The 22,237-nt window shown below is 37.7% G+C and overlaps 1 protein-coding gene across 1 annotated transcript in view; it reads left to right on the top strand.

Moving 5' to 3' along the window:
• Positions 1-22,237, top strand: part of LOC150084624 (WD repeat-containing protein 25-like) — a 100,131-nt gene that overhangs the window by 6,582 nt on the left and 71,312 nt on the right. The window contains exon 2 of the mRNA XM_090375361.1: positions 14,064-14,230. Coding sequence (XP_090231487.1) covers positions 14,064-14,230 — 167 coding nt within the window. The remainder of the gene's footprint in view (positions 1-14,063; positions 14,231-22,237) is intronic.

The following is a 22,237-nucleotide window of genomic DNA, read 5'->3' as shown; positions in this document are numbered from 1 at the left end:
ATGCCACACTGCTCCAATTTGTGCAGCAGTCTTCCATGTGCAACAGTTTCAAAAGCCTTTCTAAGATCCAAGTATATAATATCAAAGTTATTCCCTGCATCCAGTTCTTTTGTGACTGCATCATAGTATCCAATCAAATTGGATACTATGATGCAGTATCCATACTCATGCATCATAGTATCCAATCAAATTGGATACTATGATGCATGAGTATCATATTTAGTGACATCAGTTGTTCATGGATTTTATAAAAGATTCACTGTGACATTTTATGAACATTTATGAGGGATAATTCCCCTAAACACACACACACACACACACACACACACACACACACACACACACACACACACACACACACACACACACACACACACGTGCACACAAAATTCATTGTTATAACCAACATCAAACTTGGAGCACTATTGCCTTAATATCTGATGTGCCATTAAATCCTATATTAACCAAGCAACTGCTTCATATATTCTTGATGTCAGCAGCAATTACCAGCATTGCTGCCAAAACTGGGAATATATCAGATTATGACATGGTTGTTAATCTTGGAAGGTCTGTTGTGTGGGTTGAAAAAGTTTTGTTGGTTTCAGCCATAGTTCATTGACAAAATACCTAACTATTCTAGTTATTTCATGATTCTTAACTTGTTTTTGAGTAATTTTCCTTCAAATTTAGGGTTTTTTTAATTTGAGTTTATTTTTAATTCCATGACTTATTTTAAGTGGAATGTGATAAGACTATATAAGTTACACATGTTGTAATAGGTTCTGTTTCATGAGATCCTTCTTTTTGGTTTAACCCCAGGTGCTCTCATCTGGTGAGTATTGGGCTTGGCACACCCAGAGTCCTGAGCTGGATCTCATCGTTCTTTTCTTTCTTGGCAATTCTCTGCTACTTCTGACTTGTTCTCTCTCTCTCTCTCTCTCTCTCTCTCTCTCTCTCTCTCTCTCTCTCTCTCTCTCAGGGTAACTCAGACATTTTTTTTTGGCTGGTGCAGCAAAAGCCTCAGGCTTCCTTGCACCATATGGCTAGTAATAACAATAATCCCTTAATCAATACCTTTAGTTTGATGGGGTGTTTCCATTTTCTAAATTTGATGGTGAAGAGGATTGGGAAGTCTAGTTAATATTGAATCTACATCCATCTCTACTTGGCATCTTTGGAATTGAACATACCTTGTTGGAATGGTTTAGCTAGTCTTTAATATTGCCTATTTTTAAAATGCTATGCATGAGCAGCAGCAGTAATAATCCCATAATTCTGAAGACATTCCTTAATAGAGTGACATAGTTCTATTAAACTGAATTTTTTTTTTCTTAGATAATTAACAATTAAACAGAATAATTAACTTGTTATCCCTCTGGCTAACACATTCCTAAAAGTTACACTAATTGGTTCATCTAATCCCTCATAATGCCATGGAAATATTTAGAATAAAGTCAATAAATGATTTAAAATTGGGCACTTCTTTGTGTATTCATTATCGAGAGTGTAGTGGATATAAGATAATGTATAATTTTAAATTATTATTTTAATTAATTTATTTTTTTATAAATTAACATTAAACCAGGATTTAAAATCATCACGACAGCTAGTAGATATTTTCAAAAGCATATAAGTGCACGCAGAGGTATCCTCTGGAATGTAAGTGTGCACAGAGATCTTGTGGCAAAAATCAGTTGCAGAGACAGGCAGCTAGATAGTGAGGGGAACAAAAGGATAGTGTTACAAAAAAAAGGTTTCATTTCTGCAAATTTCATCATCTGGAGGCAATCTCGGCAACTGTGAGGTGATCTGATTGAGGTGTTTAAGGCCTTAAATGGATTGAACAAGCTCATTGCTGATGGTATTTTTCCTCTTGCTTAGACTACACATGTGAGGGGGGCAGCCACCTCCATAGCCAGGTGGGAAGGAGCAGCAGTGCATAGCACACGCTTCTTGATTAGACCGGGGTTCGAGCCCGTCACCACCAAATACGGAGGATGCGGAAAGGTCAGGGAATGACCACCACATAAGGCCTTAGTTGCTAATGCTCCTAAAAAAGAAAAAAAAAAAGAAACCAAAGTGAGGGGGGTATAGCATAAATTCGAATAAAAAGAGGACAGATTGTTGCAGGATGGAGGATACAGGAAGTTTGCCTTCAGTGTGGGTGGTTGATTGTTGGAACAAACTTCCATCTGTTGTTGTGGAGGCGGGTAGTTTGAATAAATTCAAGGAACACCTAGACAAATTATTGGAGGGGATGGACAGGTGATATGGGAAGTTTTTATTATTTTTATTTTTTTTGTGGCTGATGCTTTATAAGCTTACTTTCTTGCATCATATGCCACTACTGACACTAAATATATTTTTAAAAGTTTTAAAATAAAACATTTTAGAGTAAAAGTCTAACAGTAAAACTTTAAAATAAGTTAAGTTTTTCATTAAAAATATTTCTTTAGAAAAATATTATTTAAAAAATTTAAAGAATCTGAGAGCCAGATTTGCTGCTGCTACTTTTCCATGCTTGATCGAATTTCTGCAGTCAAGCACATATGTATGAATCAGATTGCAAATAAAAGTCAACAATAAATCTGCAAATGAAATTGATAATATTGTTTGTGCTGATATAATTATAAAGGTTTACTGTTTTATTTTTTAGTGTTGTGGATAAGAATGATAGCTGCATGTGGAATTGAAGTACCAATATATTTGGAAATTTTGTGTCATTTCAGTGGCTCATTAGTAACTGCTGTATTTGGTGTGCCAAGCTGTACTAGCTGAATACCAGCAGCAAAAAAATGCCAAAGAGACAAGAATTTTACTTATATGATCAGTTGCACAGAATCAGAATGTAAAGTCACCTAACAACAGTAAAACAACCGTTGACCGAACAACATTGACCAAAAACTTGTATTCCGAATCACGTTATCCACCAGAACATTATAACACACTTATTAATGCACTTATTACACTTAGCAAAACAAAAAATAAATTAATGTTTAACCTCCGAGTTCTTCTAGAAGTAATTTTTCCAACCTATGATATCCATTTTTATTACAAACTCATGGTGTTTTCAACAAATGTCTAGGTCAATTACACGGGTGCCTCCGTAGCCAGGTGGGAAGGAGCAGCAGTGCATAGCACACGTTTCTTGATTAGACCGGGATTCCAGCCCGTCACCATCAAATACAGAGGATGCGGAAAGGTCAGGGAATGACCACCGCATATCCCGGAGCAATATGGCCTTAGTTGCTAATGCTCCTAAAAACCAAATAACAATAACAAACCAGGTAAATTACATGAACTCTTGCATAGGTGTACACAGAATGCCTCACACATAGAACTGAAATTTTTTTTTGGATATGCTTCTGAAATTCTAACAAAATCAGGGGTGTAGATAAAAAGTAAAAAATATACTGAAGGAATATTAAAATTCATATTTATATCAGTCTAATAACCATTTTAATTTAAGTTGTTTTTTTATTTTTTTATTTTTTTTGTTTGGTGCATGCCATGTGCTGTTGTGCCATTCTAGGTTAATTATACAAGGAATCTGGAAACATTGTTATTGTTAAGTAGGGTTTTGTTTGGAGTAAAGATATAACAGCACTCTACTGGAGTTTTTGTAAATTTTGTTAATTTCTAGCACAGTAACTTCTTATTAAAAAGTAATTAATGTGGTGTAGTAGTGTTTCTTATTTTTAACAATAAATAATATGTATTTGTCCTTTTCAAAATGCTAATATAAGTTATGTTGTAAAAGGAATTCCTTTTACAATCATTCATTTCCTTGGTAGAACAGCATTAACATGCTATCAGTGTTGCCTTATTTGACAGATCTTAGTTTGTTTGTTTGTTGTGTGGCAATTGTGGTTTAAGATTAATGATTGCTATTCTGTTTACCTCCTAATCATAACAACTTATCCTTTGCAACCCTTTTTTAAACTTTGTGTAAACAAGTACTGTTCTTGTAGTAGTAATAGCATATGATGCAAGAAAGCAGGCTTTCACCCATCCATACTTCAAGAATTTGACCAGTTCTTGAATTTATTCAACCCATCTACTTCCACAACAGCAGATGGAAGCCTGTTCCAACAATCAATCATTCACTGGCCAAAGGCAAACCTCAGCACATCTATCGTTTGTTGTATGGTTATTTGCTATGGAAAGTTAGTTTTTTTATTTGTTTTATTTGAAAGATTATAGATTTCCTATAAAACTTTACCCTAAAGTGTTGTTATAATGGATCCACAGCCTGGGACATCAGTACTGAAAAGGAATAGGGATGAACAGTATGTTGAAGCTGATAACATTGAATCAGCTCTTTATAATATGTCATCTGATACTGAAATAGAATTCTATTCAAGTGATGTGGATTCAGAATCTTGTTCAAATGCATCTGTTGACGTTAGAATGCTACAGACAAGAGCCGCCAGCATTACTTGGAGCGATGATTCTTTACAGAAATCCATTAACTAAAAAGCAGTGTCTATTTGTTCCAGCTCCTCAAGGCACACATGATAAATGCTTGCAAATATAAGTGGCTGTAAATGTGTTAAAGGAATAGTAAATAAAAAAAAAAATAAAAGCATGTGTACCCTGTATGCATGAAAGATGTTTTATGTGAAAATATTCTTGGCTTGGAAGAGGTTGGCGAAATCCATTTGTGGGATAGTATGATTGTGACATCAAGGCTACATCAGCACAATCATAAGGAAGTATGATTGTGATGCCCCAATCACACTTCCTTAGTATGATGTCACAATTACATCCTTCAATAGATGCAGCCCTGCAGGAAGTATGATTGCAACAATACAAATATTTGACCACAACATTTGCATTTCTGTTACTTCTGTTAAATTCCATTGTTAGCTGCCGATATAGATATTTTCACATCAAAAAAAAGGAAAAAAAAAACTGCCATCTATATCCTTGTTTCTTTTAATTAACTTTCCCTCTATTAGTAGTTTGAAATTTTATTTACTTTTAATGTAATAATTAATAGTAAATTTACTATTTACTATTTGGCTATTATATATTAATTCATAAGAGCCGTCATTACTCAGGTCTATTTATCAGATTAATTTAACATTTAAATGCAATGTTCCATGGCCATTGTTACCTTATGGCAAGATGGAGCCATAAGGTAACAATGGCAAGATGGAGCCCAGTGGTCAATCTCTTAATTTATTTTTGCTTCATAGTAATTGTCGTGTTGTTTTGGTAGGTTTTTATTGTAAATTTTAATATAATTCAGCTTTGGTACTACCAGTGGGATGCCACTGCATTCATTCTAACTAACTTCTATTCTAAATTATTTTAGGAACATACTCCTACATCATTTCTCAATTTAGTCCCCCCCCCCCAGCTCCGTTTCTTTTGTCATGGTTATGGCACTGGTTTTTGTTTTATTTACTTCATACCTGATTTGCTATTCTGCTAACACATTCTTTATTTTACATATTTCAGTTTGCAGCCTCCACTGTTTGTTTTACCCTGTGATTATCCAAAGAGAAATTGGATCAGAGAAATTGGGAGTAATGGCCATATGGTGCAAGGAAGCCTAAGGCTTATGCTGCACCAGCAAAAAAAAAAAAAAAAAAAAACAGAAAAAAAAGAGTAAAATACTAATAAATAAAATTAAATAAATATTAAAAGAAAAGGAAATAGACAACCTATGCATTTCCCTCCTCCTGTAGGTAACTATCCAGCTGACCCTTTGAATTTCCCCAAACTGTCAGCCTCTACCACCCATGTAGGTAACTTATTCCAGTAATTTATAACTTGCTCGATAAATTAAACTTCCTATAATCCAGGCTAAACATCTCTCCTGTAACTTGAATTTATGGCCCCTAGTTCTAGAATCATTTATTAAATGTGAAAATTTTGTCCTCATTCATTTTACTTTTTGCTTCTCAGATCTTTAAACATCTCTATCAATTCTCCTCTAAGTTGACTAGTTTTCAAGCTGAGCAACCCAAATATTTGAAGGCTTTCCTCATATGGATGCCCTTTTGCCAATCTCACCAGGCGAATTACCTGTCTTTGGATCCTTTCAAGAAGCTCTCTCCTTTTTTAGGTGCAGTCTCCATACTTGAACACAGTGTTCCGAGTGTGGTCTAACAATAGCTTTATATAATGGGATTATGTCCTTATCTCTACTAGCAAATGTTCGATAAATCATCGATAGGACACCACTGGCCTTCCTTGCAACGTCTACAAAGCTTAGAAAAAGTTGTCTGAACATATCATAACACCCAAGTCCCTTTCTTCCACTGTTGACTTTAATTCAACTCCATCAAGTGTGTAAGTTATTTTGGGGTTACTGTTCCGCAGGTGTAAGACCTTTCACTTTGCTGGATTAAAGCAAAGCTGCCACTTTTTGACCATCCCTAAAGTCTATTTAGGTCACTCTGAAGAAGCTCTGCTTGACGATGATCATTAACTACTTCACAAATCTTTACATCAACTGCAAATTTGGACATCACGCCATCTGTTTCTTCTTCAATGTCATTTAAGAAAATCAAAAATAACAGTAATCCCAATGCTCCTATGGAACCCCACTTCTTACATTAACACAATCTGAGGAATAACCATTTATCACAACCATCTGCCTCCTGCCCTGAAGCAAACATGCTATTCATAAGGATTTTCCCTGTGTTTCCAACCTGTTCCAGCTTATAAAGTAACTGCTCATATCGGACTGAGTCAAATGCTTTTCTGAAATCTAAATAAATTTAGTCTGGGAACAAGGCTATAGTGTGAAGACGTGGACTTCTGGAGCTGCTGTAAACCATTAAATTTTTTTTGAAATTTTATTGTATTTTTAATTAGTTAATGTATTAATTTGTGTTTTACAAATAGATTAAATAGGCTTAGTAGCATTTATTAGCTTATTTTTTAAATTTAGCTAGTGATTTTGTAAGTTACAATTCACTACTCATAACGCTATTGTATCAGTGTTTTGGTGGGAATATTAGCATTAGAAGAGGCATACGATGCAAGAAAACAAGCTTATGCAGCATCAGCCAAAAAAAAAAAAAAAAAAAGCCTCCCATTTCATCCCTCCATTCATTCCAAATGCTTGTCCAGCTGAGCCTTAAATTTATTTAGGCTATCAACTTCCACAACAAAAGATGGAAGTCTATTCCACCAATCATATACCCGCTGGCTAAAGGCAAAATTCTGCACATCTATTCTACAATTGTCTTTCCTCAGTTTGAATCTGTGCCCCCTCAGGTTCTTAATCCGAGCAATAGGAAGAATCTCATCAACATTCAGCTTGCTCAACCCATTCAAGGCCTTATACAACTTAATCAGATCACCTCGCAAGTGCCTACTCTCCAGCCACTGCAATTTGTAAAACTTAAGCCTTTCTTGGTAAGAGCACCCCTTTGTTCCCCCACCCACCAATCTTGTTGCCCTTCTTTGTACTCATTCTAGCAACTCTACATCCTTCCTAAAATGAGGTCTCCGGACATGTACACAGTACTCTAGGTGTGGCCTGACCATTGCCTTGTACAACAGGATAATCACCTCCCTGTCCCTGCTAGCAAAATTCCTATATATCATTGACAAGACTCCATGACTTGCATTGGCAGCCCCTCTGCACTGCTCAGCAAATTTCATATTTGACTGCACAATTACCCCCAGGTCATTTTCACTTTGCACTTCCCTGAGTGAGTACCACACAGTTGGTACATTTCTCTTTGGTTATTGCTGCCCATATGCAGTACTTTGCATTTGTCAATGTTAAATTTCAGTTGCCACTTTTCAGCCCATTTGCCCAACTTATCTAGATCCAGTTGGAGTAGCATACTGTCTTTACTGTCATTAAGAACCCTGCCAACCTTTGTATCATCTGCAAACTTGGACATTAAACCTGATATATCTTTATCAATATCATTGATAAATATACAAAACTATAATGGGCCCAACACAGAACCCTGGGGAACTCTACTAATAATATTAGTCCACGAAGAGCAGTGTCCATCAATTACCAGTCTCTGTCTTCTGCCACTCAAACAGTTCCTTTATCCATTGTATCAACTTGCCCTTAATGCCATACTGCTCAAATATGTACAGCAGTCTTCCATGTGCAACAGTGTCAAAAGCTTTCCTGAAATCCAAGTATATGATGTAAAAATTATTTTTGGCATTCAGTTCCTTTGTGAACACCTCATAGTATCCAATCAAATTGGTCAGACAAGACCTCCCTTTAGCAAACCCATGCTGTCTTAACTATTACTGCAGTCTTCTCTAGATGATCCTGCAATGCGCTTCTTTAACCAGATTCCATTAATTTCTCTGGAACACAAATTAAACTAACAGGTCTATAGTTACTTGTGTCACGTTTTGAACCCTCTTTGTGAATTTGTGATACATTTGAACATCTCCAGTCTATGGGGACCTCCCCTGAGGACAAGGAAGCTCTCATAATTATGGCTAAGGGTTTGCCTACTTCCTTTGTTGCCTCCTGGCTATAACTGGATAGATCCCATCCACCCAATGTGCCTTTTTTTATGTTTAACTACAACAATTTCTCCATCACTTTGCTCTCAGTTATTATAAAATCACTTAGCTCCCTGTTAGTTTGATAAACATCTGGCACTTCCCTCATTGAATAACTCCTCATGTGTGAATGTAGATGCAAAATACCCATTCAGTTTATCAGCTACCTGAGCATGATCATCAATAGTCAACCTAGCTATGTGAAGTGGTCCAATCTGATTCATCCCTTTCCTTCTAGAGTTTACATAAGTAAAGAACTGTTTGCTGTTTTTCTTTGCGTCCTTTTCCAAGGATTTCTCGTAATCTGCCTTCACCTGCCTAACCTCCTTTGTGACTTTATTACAGACTAGTTTATATCTGCCATAGGCTTCTGTGTCACCTGATACTTTATATGCATCCTGTACATTTTTCTTCACTACACAAGCCTCGTTAGTTCATCTGACATTCATTTAGGCCTAAAACATGAACAGTATTTCTTAGTTGGAATGAAAAGCCTAGTAGCCTCCAAAATTAAGTCCCTGAAGGCTTCCCATTTAGAATTCAACGTTGGTAACATCCTCAGTTGATCCCACTGTACAGAATTTAAAAACTGTCTGATTCCCTGTACTCACCTTTACGAAAGCAAAAGCCCTTCCCTTTGGCCTTGATGGTAGTTACATCCTTAAGTAATTCCCACATCAGTACATTGTGATCACTGTTACCCAGTGGATCTTTTATCTGAAAATTCATGATGCACGCATAATCACCGTTGGTAATCAGATGAAGAGTATTACTCCCTCTGGTTGGCTCTCAAACATGTTGCTGTAGAAAACAGTCATCCAATAAATCCAAACAAAATCTTGCTAGGGTGCGATTGCCCAATCTACAAGTTCCAGTCAATATCTGGTACGTTAAAATCCCCCATTATAAGACACTCTGATTTACTGGCCCCCACTCTATTTCTCTGCACAATTGCTCATTATACTCATCAGATTCATTTGGCCTATAACAGACACCTACTCATTTTTTCTTTCCCAGTGCTTATGTCACACCAAACAGACTCAACATTGCATTGTCCACCAACATTAATTGGATGCACATCCTTAGATTTTGTGTTTCTTAACTAACAGCATAACCCTTCCTCCCTTCCTGTCCTGTCTATCCTTTCTGTACACATATTTCTGTACTCCCCAAATTCCAATTCTGCACTGCTTATGTCTGTGTGACACCAGGTCTCTGATATCCCAACAATATATGCCTTTGATGTCTTGACTAGCACTTAAAGCTCATCAGATTTATTAACAATACTCCTAGCATTGGTGTACATGCAAGTATAGATGCACCTGTTTCTACTCTTAGTTACCCTAACACAGCACATATATTTATTTGTTCCACTATGACTCCCAGCAGTCCTGGAACTCTCCATTGCCTTGCTTTCCAGGTTGCTGCTCATTCTAATAGAAGCAGTGCAAGAATCACTTTTGCCTATGCCTGCTGCTACTGGTAACCTTTTATTTTGTGTATCCCCCCCAAGCTAGCAGTTTTCCGACCCACCTAACACTGCCTCAATAGCATCAGCAAATATTCTTGCACCCTTTCTATTTAAGTGTACCCCATCCCTGTAGAAGCAGTCTCTCCTGTCAACAAGCACGGACCAGGTAGAAAAAAATTCTACCCTTTGAGCCTTGCGCAATCTCTCCAGGGCTGAATTGATCGACAAGGCTTTCATAATATACTCGCTCCTATCGTGTCTGGGCAGAATTGCAGACACTTTCACATTCAAACCTAACTAGCGACTATTTTTCGACGTTGACGTGCTTATTGAGTAAATTTGCAGATCTCTTGCTGTTAATGTCATTAGTTCCAAAGTGTACAACAATATCACCTTTTGTGCCCTTAAAAGATTATATCTGCTGTACATCTGAACTTTCTAAAACAGGACATGATCTAGCCAAGAGGATGTCTTTGTGTGTGCTAGATGCCTAGAGTGTCAAGAATTTAGGCACCAACTCTGAGCATTGGAGGCAAATGCCACACTTTGGGCACCAACGCAGAGTGTGGCATTGGAGGCAAATTGCTGCTATGGATAAAGGGATGGTTGAGTGGAAAAGACAGAATGGTAATCAATGGACACTGCTCTTCGTGGACTAATGTTATTATTGGAGACCCTCAGGGTTCGGTGTGTCGCCCATTTTTGTTTTCTGTATTTATTAATGATATTGATGATGGTATATCAGGATTAATGTCTAAGTTTGTAGACAGTACGAAGGTTGGCAGGGTTGTTAATCACAGTAATAATAGTACACCACTGCAACAGGATCTGGAAAAGTTCAGCAGATGGGCTTAGAGGTGGCAACTGAAGTTTAACATTGAGAAATGTAAAGTACTGCACATGGGAAGCAGTAACCTCAGAGTAATGTACCAACTGGGTGGTACTACAATCAAGGATAGTGGAGAATGAAAAGGATCTGGGGGTAATTGTGCAGTTGAATATGAAGTTTTCTGAATAGTGCAGACAGGCTGCAAGAGTAGCTCATGGTGTCTTGTCAATGATATATAGGAATTTTGTTAGCAGGATAAGGAGGTGTCCCCCCCTTCTATTAGGCAATGGTCAGGCCACACCTTGAATACTGCATTAAGGTCTGGAAGCCTCATTTTAAGAAGAATGTAGAGCTTCTGGAACGAGTCCAGACAAGGGCAACGAGATGGTGAGTGGAACAAAGGGTTGCTGTTATAATTAAAGGCTTGAGTTCTGCAAATTGCAACATCTGGAGACTAGGCACATGCGAAGTGATCTGGATGAGGTGTATAAATCCTTGAATGGTTTGAGCAAGCTCAACTGATGATATTACTCACCTGAGGGGACATAGATTCAAATTGAGGAGGGACAATTGTAGAGTGGATGTGCAGAGGTTTGCCTTTAGCCAGTGGGTGGTTGATAGTTGGAACAAACTTCCATCTGTTGTGAGGCACCTCCATAGCCAGGTGGGAGGGAGCAGCAGTGCGTAGCGTACGCTTCTTGATTAGACCGGGGTTCGAGCCTGTCACCACCAAATACGGAGGATGTGGAAAGGTCCGGGAATGACCACTGCATATCCCGGAGCAATATGGCCTTAGTTGCTAATGCTCCTAAAAACCAAATAGCAAACAAACAAACTGGGGAGTTAGGTGTAATTCCAGGCAGGAGACAATTACATATCAGAACGGAGGTAGTGGATAAAGTGGCGATTACAATGGCCTCCAGGTCAGAAGGCGAAACACTACCAGTTAATAGTGCCAGAGGTGTGTTGAGAGACTTGAACCTTCATTGGTCTACTGTACGTAAAGTGCTTTGATTAATTTTACGCTGGTTCCTGTACAAGATTCACATAGTGCAAGAACTAAAGTCTTGTGATCAGCAACAATGAATAGACTTTGCTCTACGATTTCTGGCTTGTATGGAACTGCACGATACATGGGCTCAAATGATCTTGTGGTCTGATGAGATACATTTCCCTCTTCATAGGGCTGTTTACATGCACAAAACTGCCGAATATGGGGAACTTCTTGTCCATCTGCTCTGCATGAAAGCCAACTACAAAGTCCATACGTTACAGTATGGTGTGGATCCACAGCAGAGTTTATAATTGGGCCATTTTTCTTTGAAGAGTCTACATCTCATGGCCCCGTAAGGTAACTGGTGCACGGCACTGTGCTCTTCTAAGAGATCACATTATTCCCGCTCTGCAAGAAAGGCAATGCTTGGAGACTGTAGTGTTCCTGCAAGATGGCACCCCTCCTCATGTTGGTTGACAAGTGAAGGAACTGCTCCGTTCAACATTTGAAAATGATCGCATAATTTCTAGAGAATTTCTACAGTTCCAGCCAGCCGATCAGCAGATCTCAATTGTGTGATTGAGATTGTGTTATTTCTGGTTATGGGGATACCTGAAAGACAGAGTTTATCGTGGTGATATACAGATGCTTGTTGATTTGAAAGAAGGCATTAAACAACATGTAGCCAACATCCCCAATGAGATGCTATGCGAAAGTGTTGCACGCAGTCCTCTGTTTTCAGAATGTCATCTCAAGTGAAGGAAAGCACGTAGAACAATATCTGTAGATTTCTAAGTTCTGATATTAAAATGTAATCCTAAGTTAAGTATTCCATCTCATGTTTACAGTGCCAATTTCTTCCCTGGTGGCAGAAATTTGAACTAATTTTTATTTTTTTCTTCTTCAAATTGCTTCCCCATACCCTAAATGACATACTCACCACTGATTTTCACAGCACTGTCTCTAACTGTTTTGACACTAGGGTCTCCTGAATAGGGAAACTTATTTTATAACCACCTGGTATATAGAAGGTCTGCAAACTTTTTTTTATTTTTGAAAGGGTCCATAGATGTCAATAATTTGGGAATCACTGTTTTAAAGGTATACCATAATTCAATTGTATTCGCTCTCTGTTGAGATATCTGCCTGGTTAGAGGCCATGTAGCACCTTAAGCCATTGTAATTTCCATTCCTGAAATTATAACCCATTCCTTTGCCTTTAACCACTGCTACCTCTCTCTCTTAATAATCCACTGTAGAACTCCATGATCACTTCCTGCTACTGGTTCCTGTACTGTGAGCCCAATTATGAATTTTTTTGGAAAATGCAAAATAAGTTTCTTCCTTGCATCATTAAACCATTTTAATACTAATACTGTGATTAGAGTATTTGATGGAGCAGACACTCTAATGCAACCAAACAACCATTAGTTATAGAATGCCAAAAAATTGTAAAGTTTTACCATTATGATTTGCATTTGCTTGGGCTGTGGTGATTATTTATCTTCATTCTTTGTTTTTGGGTCATAATAATGAATTTAGCTTTTGGTATTCAGTAATAGTAAATTCATCACTCTCTGCTTGAAAGCATTCAAAATTATTTTTATAATCATTCAAAACATCGTTCTGTTAGTTAAAAAAACTTGGGAGCTAAACTCTTCTCAGATGTCTCACAAATAAGCATCTGTGAATACTTCTAGTATTGATAATAAAATTTCTAGCTATTTTGTTTATAGAGCTCTTGTTTTTTCAGAATAAGGTCTTTTTATGCTGGCAGTATTGTTTGTAATTCAAGTACTAATCCTGTAAATTTTTTATTTTTTTACAATTGTTTATACACTTTTTTAAACTTTGTACCATTTGCATACTTCTTTTGTTGGTACACCCTTCACATCTCTTTAGATTCTGGATGGTTTTACTCTTCCAGCATTAAAAAAAAATTCTTTCTGATCATGCCACTAATGGACAATCTTAAAATTGACAATAAATTATTTTGTTACAAATTGTTTAATTATTGAAATTATATAAAATAAATACCATTTAATGATCATACATTTTAACTATAAATAAATTACCATTACTTTTTTATTCACCTTTGTATAAAAGGGAAAAGGTTATAACTTTGTTGGTGCTGTTGCTAACAGACATTAATTTAACTCTTGAAGTAAATCATTATTTGAACCACACACACTGTGCTTGTTTTGTGCATGATGTTAATTATAATAATGAAATAAAAATAAATGGAATTTTATTTTTCTTAGGCCACAATGAATATAAATGCATTCATCAGAATTATATAAGCAGCGTGCAGATTCATCCACAAACAGATTACATTGTTCTGTCAGGTACAAGGGATTGTGTGCTAGCATGGGATATTAGGAGTAATCCAGAAAAGCCTATACGACAATTTGCTGCCAAGTGTGGTCAGGTAAATGGCATTCATTTGTGCTGAAACTTCAACAGTTGGGAACGCTGTACACAATAGTTCTGTCATACAGTGTTCAAAATTTCTTTTTATTAAAGAAATTTTGAATACAGTGTAGTTGGTGTATGACAGAACTAGTGTGTGTGCGCACATTTGGTTAATCTTTTTTCTCATTTTGTTAGTGCAACTTTTATCTTTTAAAGTAGAATCATGTTTCCACCTTTATTAGTTTATATTTTTGCTTGCTGGTTTCTCTGTTTCATTTCAGTGTGGAAATTCCACCATTATTAATTTTGCTCCTCTCCTGCAGTTCCTTATACACTGCAATCATCCCCCCCCTCCAAAGATATCTTCTTTCCAAGCCCTATAGCCCACATTTTTGTAGTTCTTCATTTAGATAGTTATTTGATGAAAATAGCAGATATCTTCAGATTCTTTCAGGAAGCAAAGTGCTATTCTTTTTGATATGGCCTCCAGACCTGAGCAGACTTCCAAATGCTATCTCACTATTGATTTGTATAATGGAACAATAACCTCCTTTTCGTTAGGTGCAAAGATTTATATTATTTATAATTGCAATAGTAATAGTTCAGAAACATTGATGAACCAATTAGGAGGGAACACAAAGGTTTCTGTTGATAGGTTTTTGGCTAATATTGTAAATGCTGTGGTATTGTGTTGGCTGGTATATCTGTAGGGTCACTTGGTGGATCCCTCTCAGCTCATGGTCATCCACAATGTTGCTATTATTATGAGTGCAGTATTGCTTGTGGAGGTTCTCCAGTGTGTATGGCATTTATAATCACTGTGGTGCTAATGGCATTATAAGAAGGAAACCCCCTGTCTGATTTCTGCATTGTAGCCACAGGTAATGCTCATTTGGGGGTCATCTCAGTTGAAAAGATATGATTGCAGTGTATAAGGAACTACAGAGGAGGAATAAGATGAACAATGGTGGGATTTTCACATTGAAATGGGACACAGAATGGAACTAGTGCTATTTCAGGGTGAATTGATGTTATTGCTGCTAATGAGCTGGAATGGGGAGGGGAGAGTTTTTCTCTTTATACAGTGAAACTTCCCTTTAACGGACAGCCATGGGGAACGAGAATGTGTCCGTTAGAGAGAAGTGTCCGCTAACAAGAAGTCTGAGGGAGAAAGAAATAAGAAAGAAAGAAAAATCGTTAAACGTTCTAATGTAAAATTAAATTAAAATATATACAGATTTTGAACAATATTTTTGTTAATAATATACAATTACATACACAAGAGATAAAGAAAAATCGCTAAACGTTTAATGTAAAATTAAATTATATACAGATTTTGCACAATATTTTTGTAAATAATATATATACAATTGTGCTATGCATATTATGACTTTATCTTAAGAAAAATACATACAGTAATCACTTATTTTCTTCTGCATCTTCTTCCGGCTGATAATTTTGTTTTCAACATTTGTTTGGAGTGAAGAAACCATCGAAAGTCCTTCAGTATCTTCTTCAGCAGCGAAAAACATTTTTAAACGATTGATTTGTATGAGCGCTTCTTCTATTTTCATCGGTGGTTCGTCGTTAATATGTTCTTCGACAGAATGACCTTCTTCCATTTCTTCATCCTCACGAGGAACTTCTTGAAAAATATTGATGATAATGTCGTTGATATCTAGAACACCATCTTCTGTAGTGAGGTTAGAGTCTATATCTTTGTAGCCAGGGTCACTTGTAGCGGAAGTATCGTACATTATCAATAGATGTTGAAGTTCTTGTTCTTCTTGGTGCTCCACATTGCTGTTCACAACTTCAAATTTTGCATTTGAGAAGCCAGACTTTACAAAACAGTTCACGACAGTTTGTTTTCTAATTGTGTTTACTGAAGAGGAAATCCATTGAATCGCATCTAGGATGCTGAGTTTCTTTGCAAGGTCACTCGCACATGTTACATCGTTCATGTTTGCAATGAGATGTCTTAAAGCATGTTTTCTGTAGTGAAGTTTAAAATTTTTTATTATCCCTTGATCCAAGGGATGACACTCTGTAGAAGTGTTTGGTGGCAGAAAAACGATTTGAATGATACAATTCAATGTGCGGGTGAGATGCAGCATTATCCATGAAAATAATAATTTTTCTGTTTTGACGAATCATGTTTTGGTTAAAGTGACTTTAGCATTAGCATTAGTAGAGGCATTTGATGCAAGAAAGCAAGCTTATGCAGCATCAGCCAAAAAAAAAAAAAAACCCACTTCCACTTCACCCCTCTGTTCGTTCAAAATACCTGTCCAGCTGAGCCTTAAACTTATTTAGGCTATCAACCTCCACCACAAGGGATGGAAGTCTCTTCCCCCAACCAATCACCCGCTGGCTAAAGGCAAATTTCCGCATCTATCCTACATCTGTCTTTCCTCAATTTGAATTTATGCCCTCTCAGGTGATTCCTCTGAGCTAGAGGAAGAATCCCATCAGCATTGAGCATGCTTAAACCATTCAAGGCTTTATACACCTCTATCAGATCACCTCGCTGGTGCCTAGTCTCCAGACACTAATTTGCAAAACTTAAGCCTTTCTTTGTAAGAGCACCCCTTTGTTCCATTCACTAATCTTGTTGCCCTTCTCTGTACTCATTCCAGCAGCTCTACATCCTTCTTGAAATGAGGCCTCCAGACCTGTATACAGTACTCTAGGTGTGGCCTGACCATTGCCTTATACAATGGAATAATCACCTCCTTATCCCTGTTGGAAAAATTCCTGTATATCATTGACAATACTCCATGAGCTACTCTTGCAGCCCGTCTGCACTGCTCAGAGAACTTCATATCTGCCTGCACAACCACCCCCAAGTCCCTTTCATTCTCTGCCACTGTCAGTGTAGTACCACAGAGTTGATACGTTGCTCTGGGGTTGCTGTTTTCCATATGTAGTACTTTACATTTGTCAATGTTAAACTTCATTTGCCACCTCTCAGCCCATCTGCTCAACCTTTCCAGATCCTGTTGCAGCAGCAGCATAGTGTCAGTAGTGTCCTTGACAACCCTGCCAACCTTTGTATCATCTGCAAACTTAGACATTAAGCTTGATATACCATCATCAATATCATTTATAAATACAGAAAACAATAATGGACCCAACACTGAGCCCTAAGGGACTCCACTAATAACATTAGTCCACGATGAGCAGTGTCCATTGATTACCACTCTCTGTCTTCTCCCCCTCAACCACCCCTTTATCCATAGCAGCAATTTGCCTCCAATGTCACACTGCTCCAATTTGTGTAGCAGTCTTCCATGTGCAACAGTATCAAAGGCCTTTCTAAGATCCAAGTATATAATATCAAAGTTATTCCCTGCATCCAGTTCTTTTGTGACTGCATCATAGTATCCAATCAACTTGGTCAGGCAAGACTTCCCCTTAACAAAACCATGCTGTGTCTGAGCTATAACTGAAGTCTTGTCTAAATGATCCTGCAGTGCTTCTTTAACCAGTGCCTCCATTAATTTTCCTGGAACAGACGTTAAGCTCACAGGTCTATAATTACTTGTGTCAGCCTTTGATCCTCTTTTGTGAATTGGGGTCACATTTGCACATTTCCAGTCAATGGATACCTCCCCTGAGTCCAAGGAAGCTCTCATAATTATGGCTAAGGGTTTGCTTACTTCTTTTGCTGCCTCCTTTAATATAACTGGATAGATCCCATCCACCCCAGGTGCCTTTCTTGTGTTTATCTTCAACAGTTTCTCCTCCACTTTACTCCCAGTTATTTCAAGATTCTGTAGCTTACTGCTAGAGTTGAATACACCTCTGGCATTCCCCTTGCTGAATAACTCCTCATGTGTGAATGTCGATGCAAAATATTCATTTAGTTTGTTAGCTACCTGAGCAGGATCATCAACAGTTGACCCATCAATATCAAGTGGACCAATCTGATTCATCCCCTTCCTTCTAGAGTTTACATAAGTAAAGAACTCTTTGCTGTTTTTCTTTGCATCCCTTGCCAAGGATTTCTCGTAATCTGCCTTCGCCTGCCTAACCTCCTTTGTAACTTGGTTGCATATCAACTTGTATCTATCATAGGCTTCTGTGTCATGTGTTAATTTGTAAGTATCCGATGCATTTTTCTTCTCTGCCATATGTCTCATTAGTTCATCTGACATCCATTTTGGCCTAAACCATGAACAATATTTCTTATTTGGTATGTAAAGCCTAGTAGCTTCCAAGATAAGTTCTTTGAATGCTTCCCATTTTGAATTTGCTGTTGGTAACATCATCAGTTGGTCCCACTGTATAGAATTTAAATACTGTCTCAGTCCATCGTAGTCGCCTTTACGGAATCAATAACCCTTCCCTTTACCCCTAATGGTAGTTACCTCTTTGAGTAAATCCCACTTCAGCACACTGCGATCACTGCCACCTAGTGGTTCATTTATCTGCAGATTCTTAAATCATGAAGAATCACTGCTGATAATTAAATCAAGAGTTTTATTCCCTCTAGTTGCCTCCCGAACATGCTGATGTAGAAAACAATCATCCAATAAATCCACCAAAGCCCTGCTAGTGTGTGAGTAACCAGCCCCCAAATTCCAGTCAATATCTGGGAAATTAAAATCTCCCATTATAAGACTCTCTGATTTACTGGCCCACTCTATTTCCCTGTACAGTTCCTTATTATACTCATCAGAGTCATTAGGCCTATAGCACACTCCTACTCTCAATTTTGATCTCCCAATGCTTATGTCACACCAAACTGACTCAACACTGCACTGTCCAGCGATGTCGACTGGCTTCACTTCCTTGGTTTTTATGTGTTTCTTAACTAATAGCATAACCCCTCCCCCCTTCCTATCCTGTCTATCCTTTCTGTAGACGTTGTACTCCCCAAATTGCAGTTCTGCATCCCTTATATCTGTGTGACACCACGTCTCTGATATCCCAACAATATCTGCCTTTGATGTTTTGAGCAATACCTGAAATTCATCAAATTTATTTACTAAACTCCTAGCATTGGTGTACACACAAGTATACCTGCACCTGTTTCTATTCTTAGCTACCCTAACACAACCCATACGGAAGCAATTTTATTGGTCCACTTGATATTGATGGGTCAACTGTTGATGATCCTGCTCAGGTAGCTTACCGCAATGGCTCCCAGCAGTGTCTGAAATACCATGCATCTTGTTTTTCAGGCTTCTGCTCATTCTAATAGAAGCAGTGCAAGAATCTCTTTCACCTCTGCCAGTGGCTACTGTCAATTTATTGGTCTTTGTCTTCCCCCAAGCTAGCAGTTTTCCGACCCACCTAACACTGCCTCGATAGCATCAGCAAATATTCTTGCACCCTTTCTATTTAAGTGTATCCCATCCCTGTAGAAGCAATCTCTCCTGTTAACAAGTACAGTCCAGGGTGAAAAAAATTCTACCCCTTGAGCCTTGCACAATCTTTCCAGGGCCGAATTGATCGACAAGGCTCTCATCATATACTCCCTCCTATCGTGTCTGGGCAGAATTGCAGACACTTTCAAATTCAACCCTAATTCTCGGCTTTTGTTCAACAGTGACCTGTACTTGTTAAGTAATTCTGCCAGTCTCCTACTTATTATTAGTGCCAACGTGTACAACTATATCACCTTTTGAATCAACCGATAACTGAGATTCTGTCAGAAAAAGTACATAGGGTTTGGCAGATTGCAAGTAGAAATGGACATCGTTAAGATTAGAATTAAGACCACGTATATTTGTGAAATGAATTAGGAAGTGTTTGGGAGGTTTAGATCTTTTTGCAGATAAGCTTGCTCTATTAGTTTGACAATTCATGGTGTTCAATGGTAAGAAAAGTGGGTGAGACGTGCTGTATGAAGTAATGAAATTTTTGGATATGGCGTACACATGGTAAGAATATACCCAGATCCTTGACATAACGTGGCCTTGACAATGCCCCCCGCACACTACTCGGACTCCCTCCAGTCACTATCTGGCAGAGCAGAGGTAGCAAGATTACACACTAGCTGATCTGGAAGCCTCCTAAAGAGTTACCAATAGGTTTGGTCCAGTGTACTAACTAGCGGCCAGCCTGTGAACACCGTTTTAGAGCTGTACCCTCGAAATGTAAGGAATATTGGATCTCACCACGATGTTCGTCATAACCTTAAAAGTCATTAATCATACTGCATGATGGAAGGGATGGGGAAGAGTTGACCGGAACTTAGCTCTAGAGACTAAACATGGGTTCCACCACTTCAAGCCTCAAATATGCAAAGTGTGGTGGTATTGTATCAGTTGATGAGAGTCATCTAACACCTAGTACTGCTTGGTAACATAGAGGGGGGCGGCATTCCTCCATGTGGTGTGGGCACCACACCTCGACCCCTGCTTACATTGGTTCACACCTGGGTGGTCACTTACCATGTACTTGTGCATGGAGGTTATACACAGGATTACTAACAGTCCCACCATCGCGAAGGTGCAAGCAGAGGAATTGGCTGTCACAGACCTTCCCGACTTTCCCAAAATTGGGTCCACTTGACTTGAGTGTCACCCGAATATCAGTTTCATCAGCGTTTTAGACTCCCAAGTAGCAAGTACAGCTTGTCTGGAATATCTGAGAGAATGTCTGTGGCAACGTCAAGGACCTCATTTCTTTAAAAAAAAAAAAAAAAAAAAAAAACTTTACTTTTGCTTTTAAATGATCAGTTTAGAAAATTTACAATGTGAAAAGGTTCACTGCTTTTTTAATATTAAGGTGAATCGATAAATATAATGATGCATCTAAAATTGAAAATATTCAAAATATTTTATTAAGTACAATACACAACATTTACTGAACAAAACTTAACATTTAATGAGTTGATTGAGGCTGGATATTTTTAGATAATTGTTCAAAATTTGGTTGAAAATTTTTGACAGCAATTCTCAATACGGAATGAAGATGCTTGTCTGTTATTCTGTTTCTTTTTAAATATTTAATTTAAAATATTAAATATTTTAAATATTTAAATATTTCATGCATGAAAAAACTTGCTTGCAAACATGCGTTGATCTGAATGAAGTAGCCATTTTCGTGGCATTTTATTTTATTAGTGGAAAATCTTCAGATGGGGAGCCTTGTAGAATTAAAGTAGTTTATTTTTGCAGTCAATATACAGGTAATCCTCGTATAACACAGTAGTCAGTTCCTGTGAAATCTCGTATAGTGTGAAATGGTGTTATACAGGACTAAGAACCAGTACCAAAAGGGTGATTATGTTCCAAATGCCAACAAAAATACAACAATGTTTACAAAAACACACCATTCTAGATTTCGTGTATCTTTTTGCTCTCATGAAAAAATTATTAATCTGGGTTGTTTTTGCTTTTGCTTGATAGATCTTTGTAAATTTCACTGTATGAAACTTAAGTATTTTTGAAGCTCCCTTTTGAACTTTGGATACCTTTTCGAAGAATCTGCATTCAAAAAAAACACAGACATAAGCAATGCAGAATTGGAATTTGGGGAGTACAATGTGTACAGAAAGGATAGACAGAAAAGGAAGGGAGGAGGGGTTATGCTGTTAGTTAAGAAACACATAAAATCTAAGGAAGTGCATCCAATTGATGTTGGTGGACAATGCAATGTTGAGTCTGTTTGGTGTAACATAAGCATTGGGAAAGGAAATATGAGAGTAGGTGTTGTGTGTTATAGGCCAAATGAATCTGATGAGTATAATGAGCAATTGTGCAGAGAAATAGAGTGGGCCAGTAAATGAGAGTGTCTTATAATGGGAGATTTTAATTTCCCAGAGATTGACTGGAATTTTTGGGTTGGTCACTCGCACAATAGCAAGACTTGTGGATTTATTGGATGATTGTTTTCTACAGCAGCATGTTCGGGAGGCAACTAGAGGCAGTAATAATCTTGATTTGATTATCGGTAGTGATTCTTCATGCATTAAGAACCTGCAGATAAAGGAACCACTAGGTGGCAGTGATCACAGTGTGCTGAAGTGAGATTTACTCAAAGAGCTAACTACCATCAAGGATAAAGG

The sequence above is a fragment of the Mastigoproctus giganteus genome, chromosome 6 (genome assembly GCF_048544385.1).
Source record: "Mastigoproctus giganteus isolate SK-2022 chromosome 6, ASM4854438v1, whole genome shotgun sequence".
Taxonomy (NCBI): domain Eukaryota; kingdom Metazoa; phylum Arthropoda; class Arachnida; order Uropygi; family Thelyphonidae; genus Mastigoproctus; species Mastigoproctus giganteus.
Note: the sequence above shows the minus strand (reverse complement) of the source record. Positions and strands in the feature narration are given on the sequence as shown.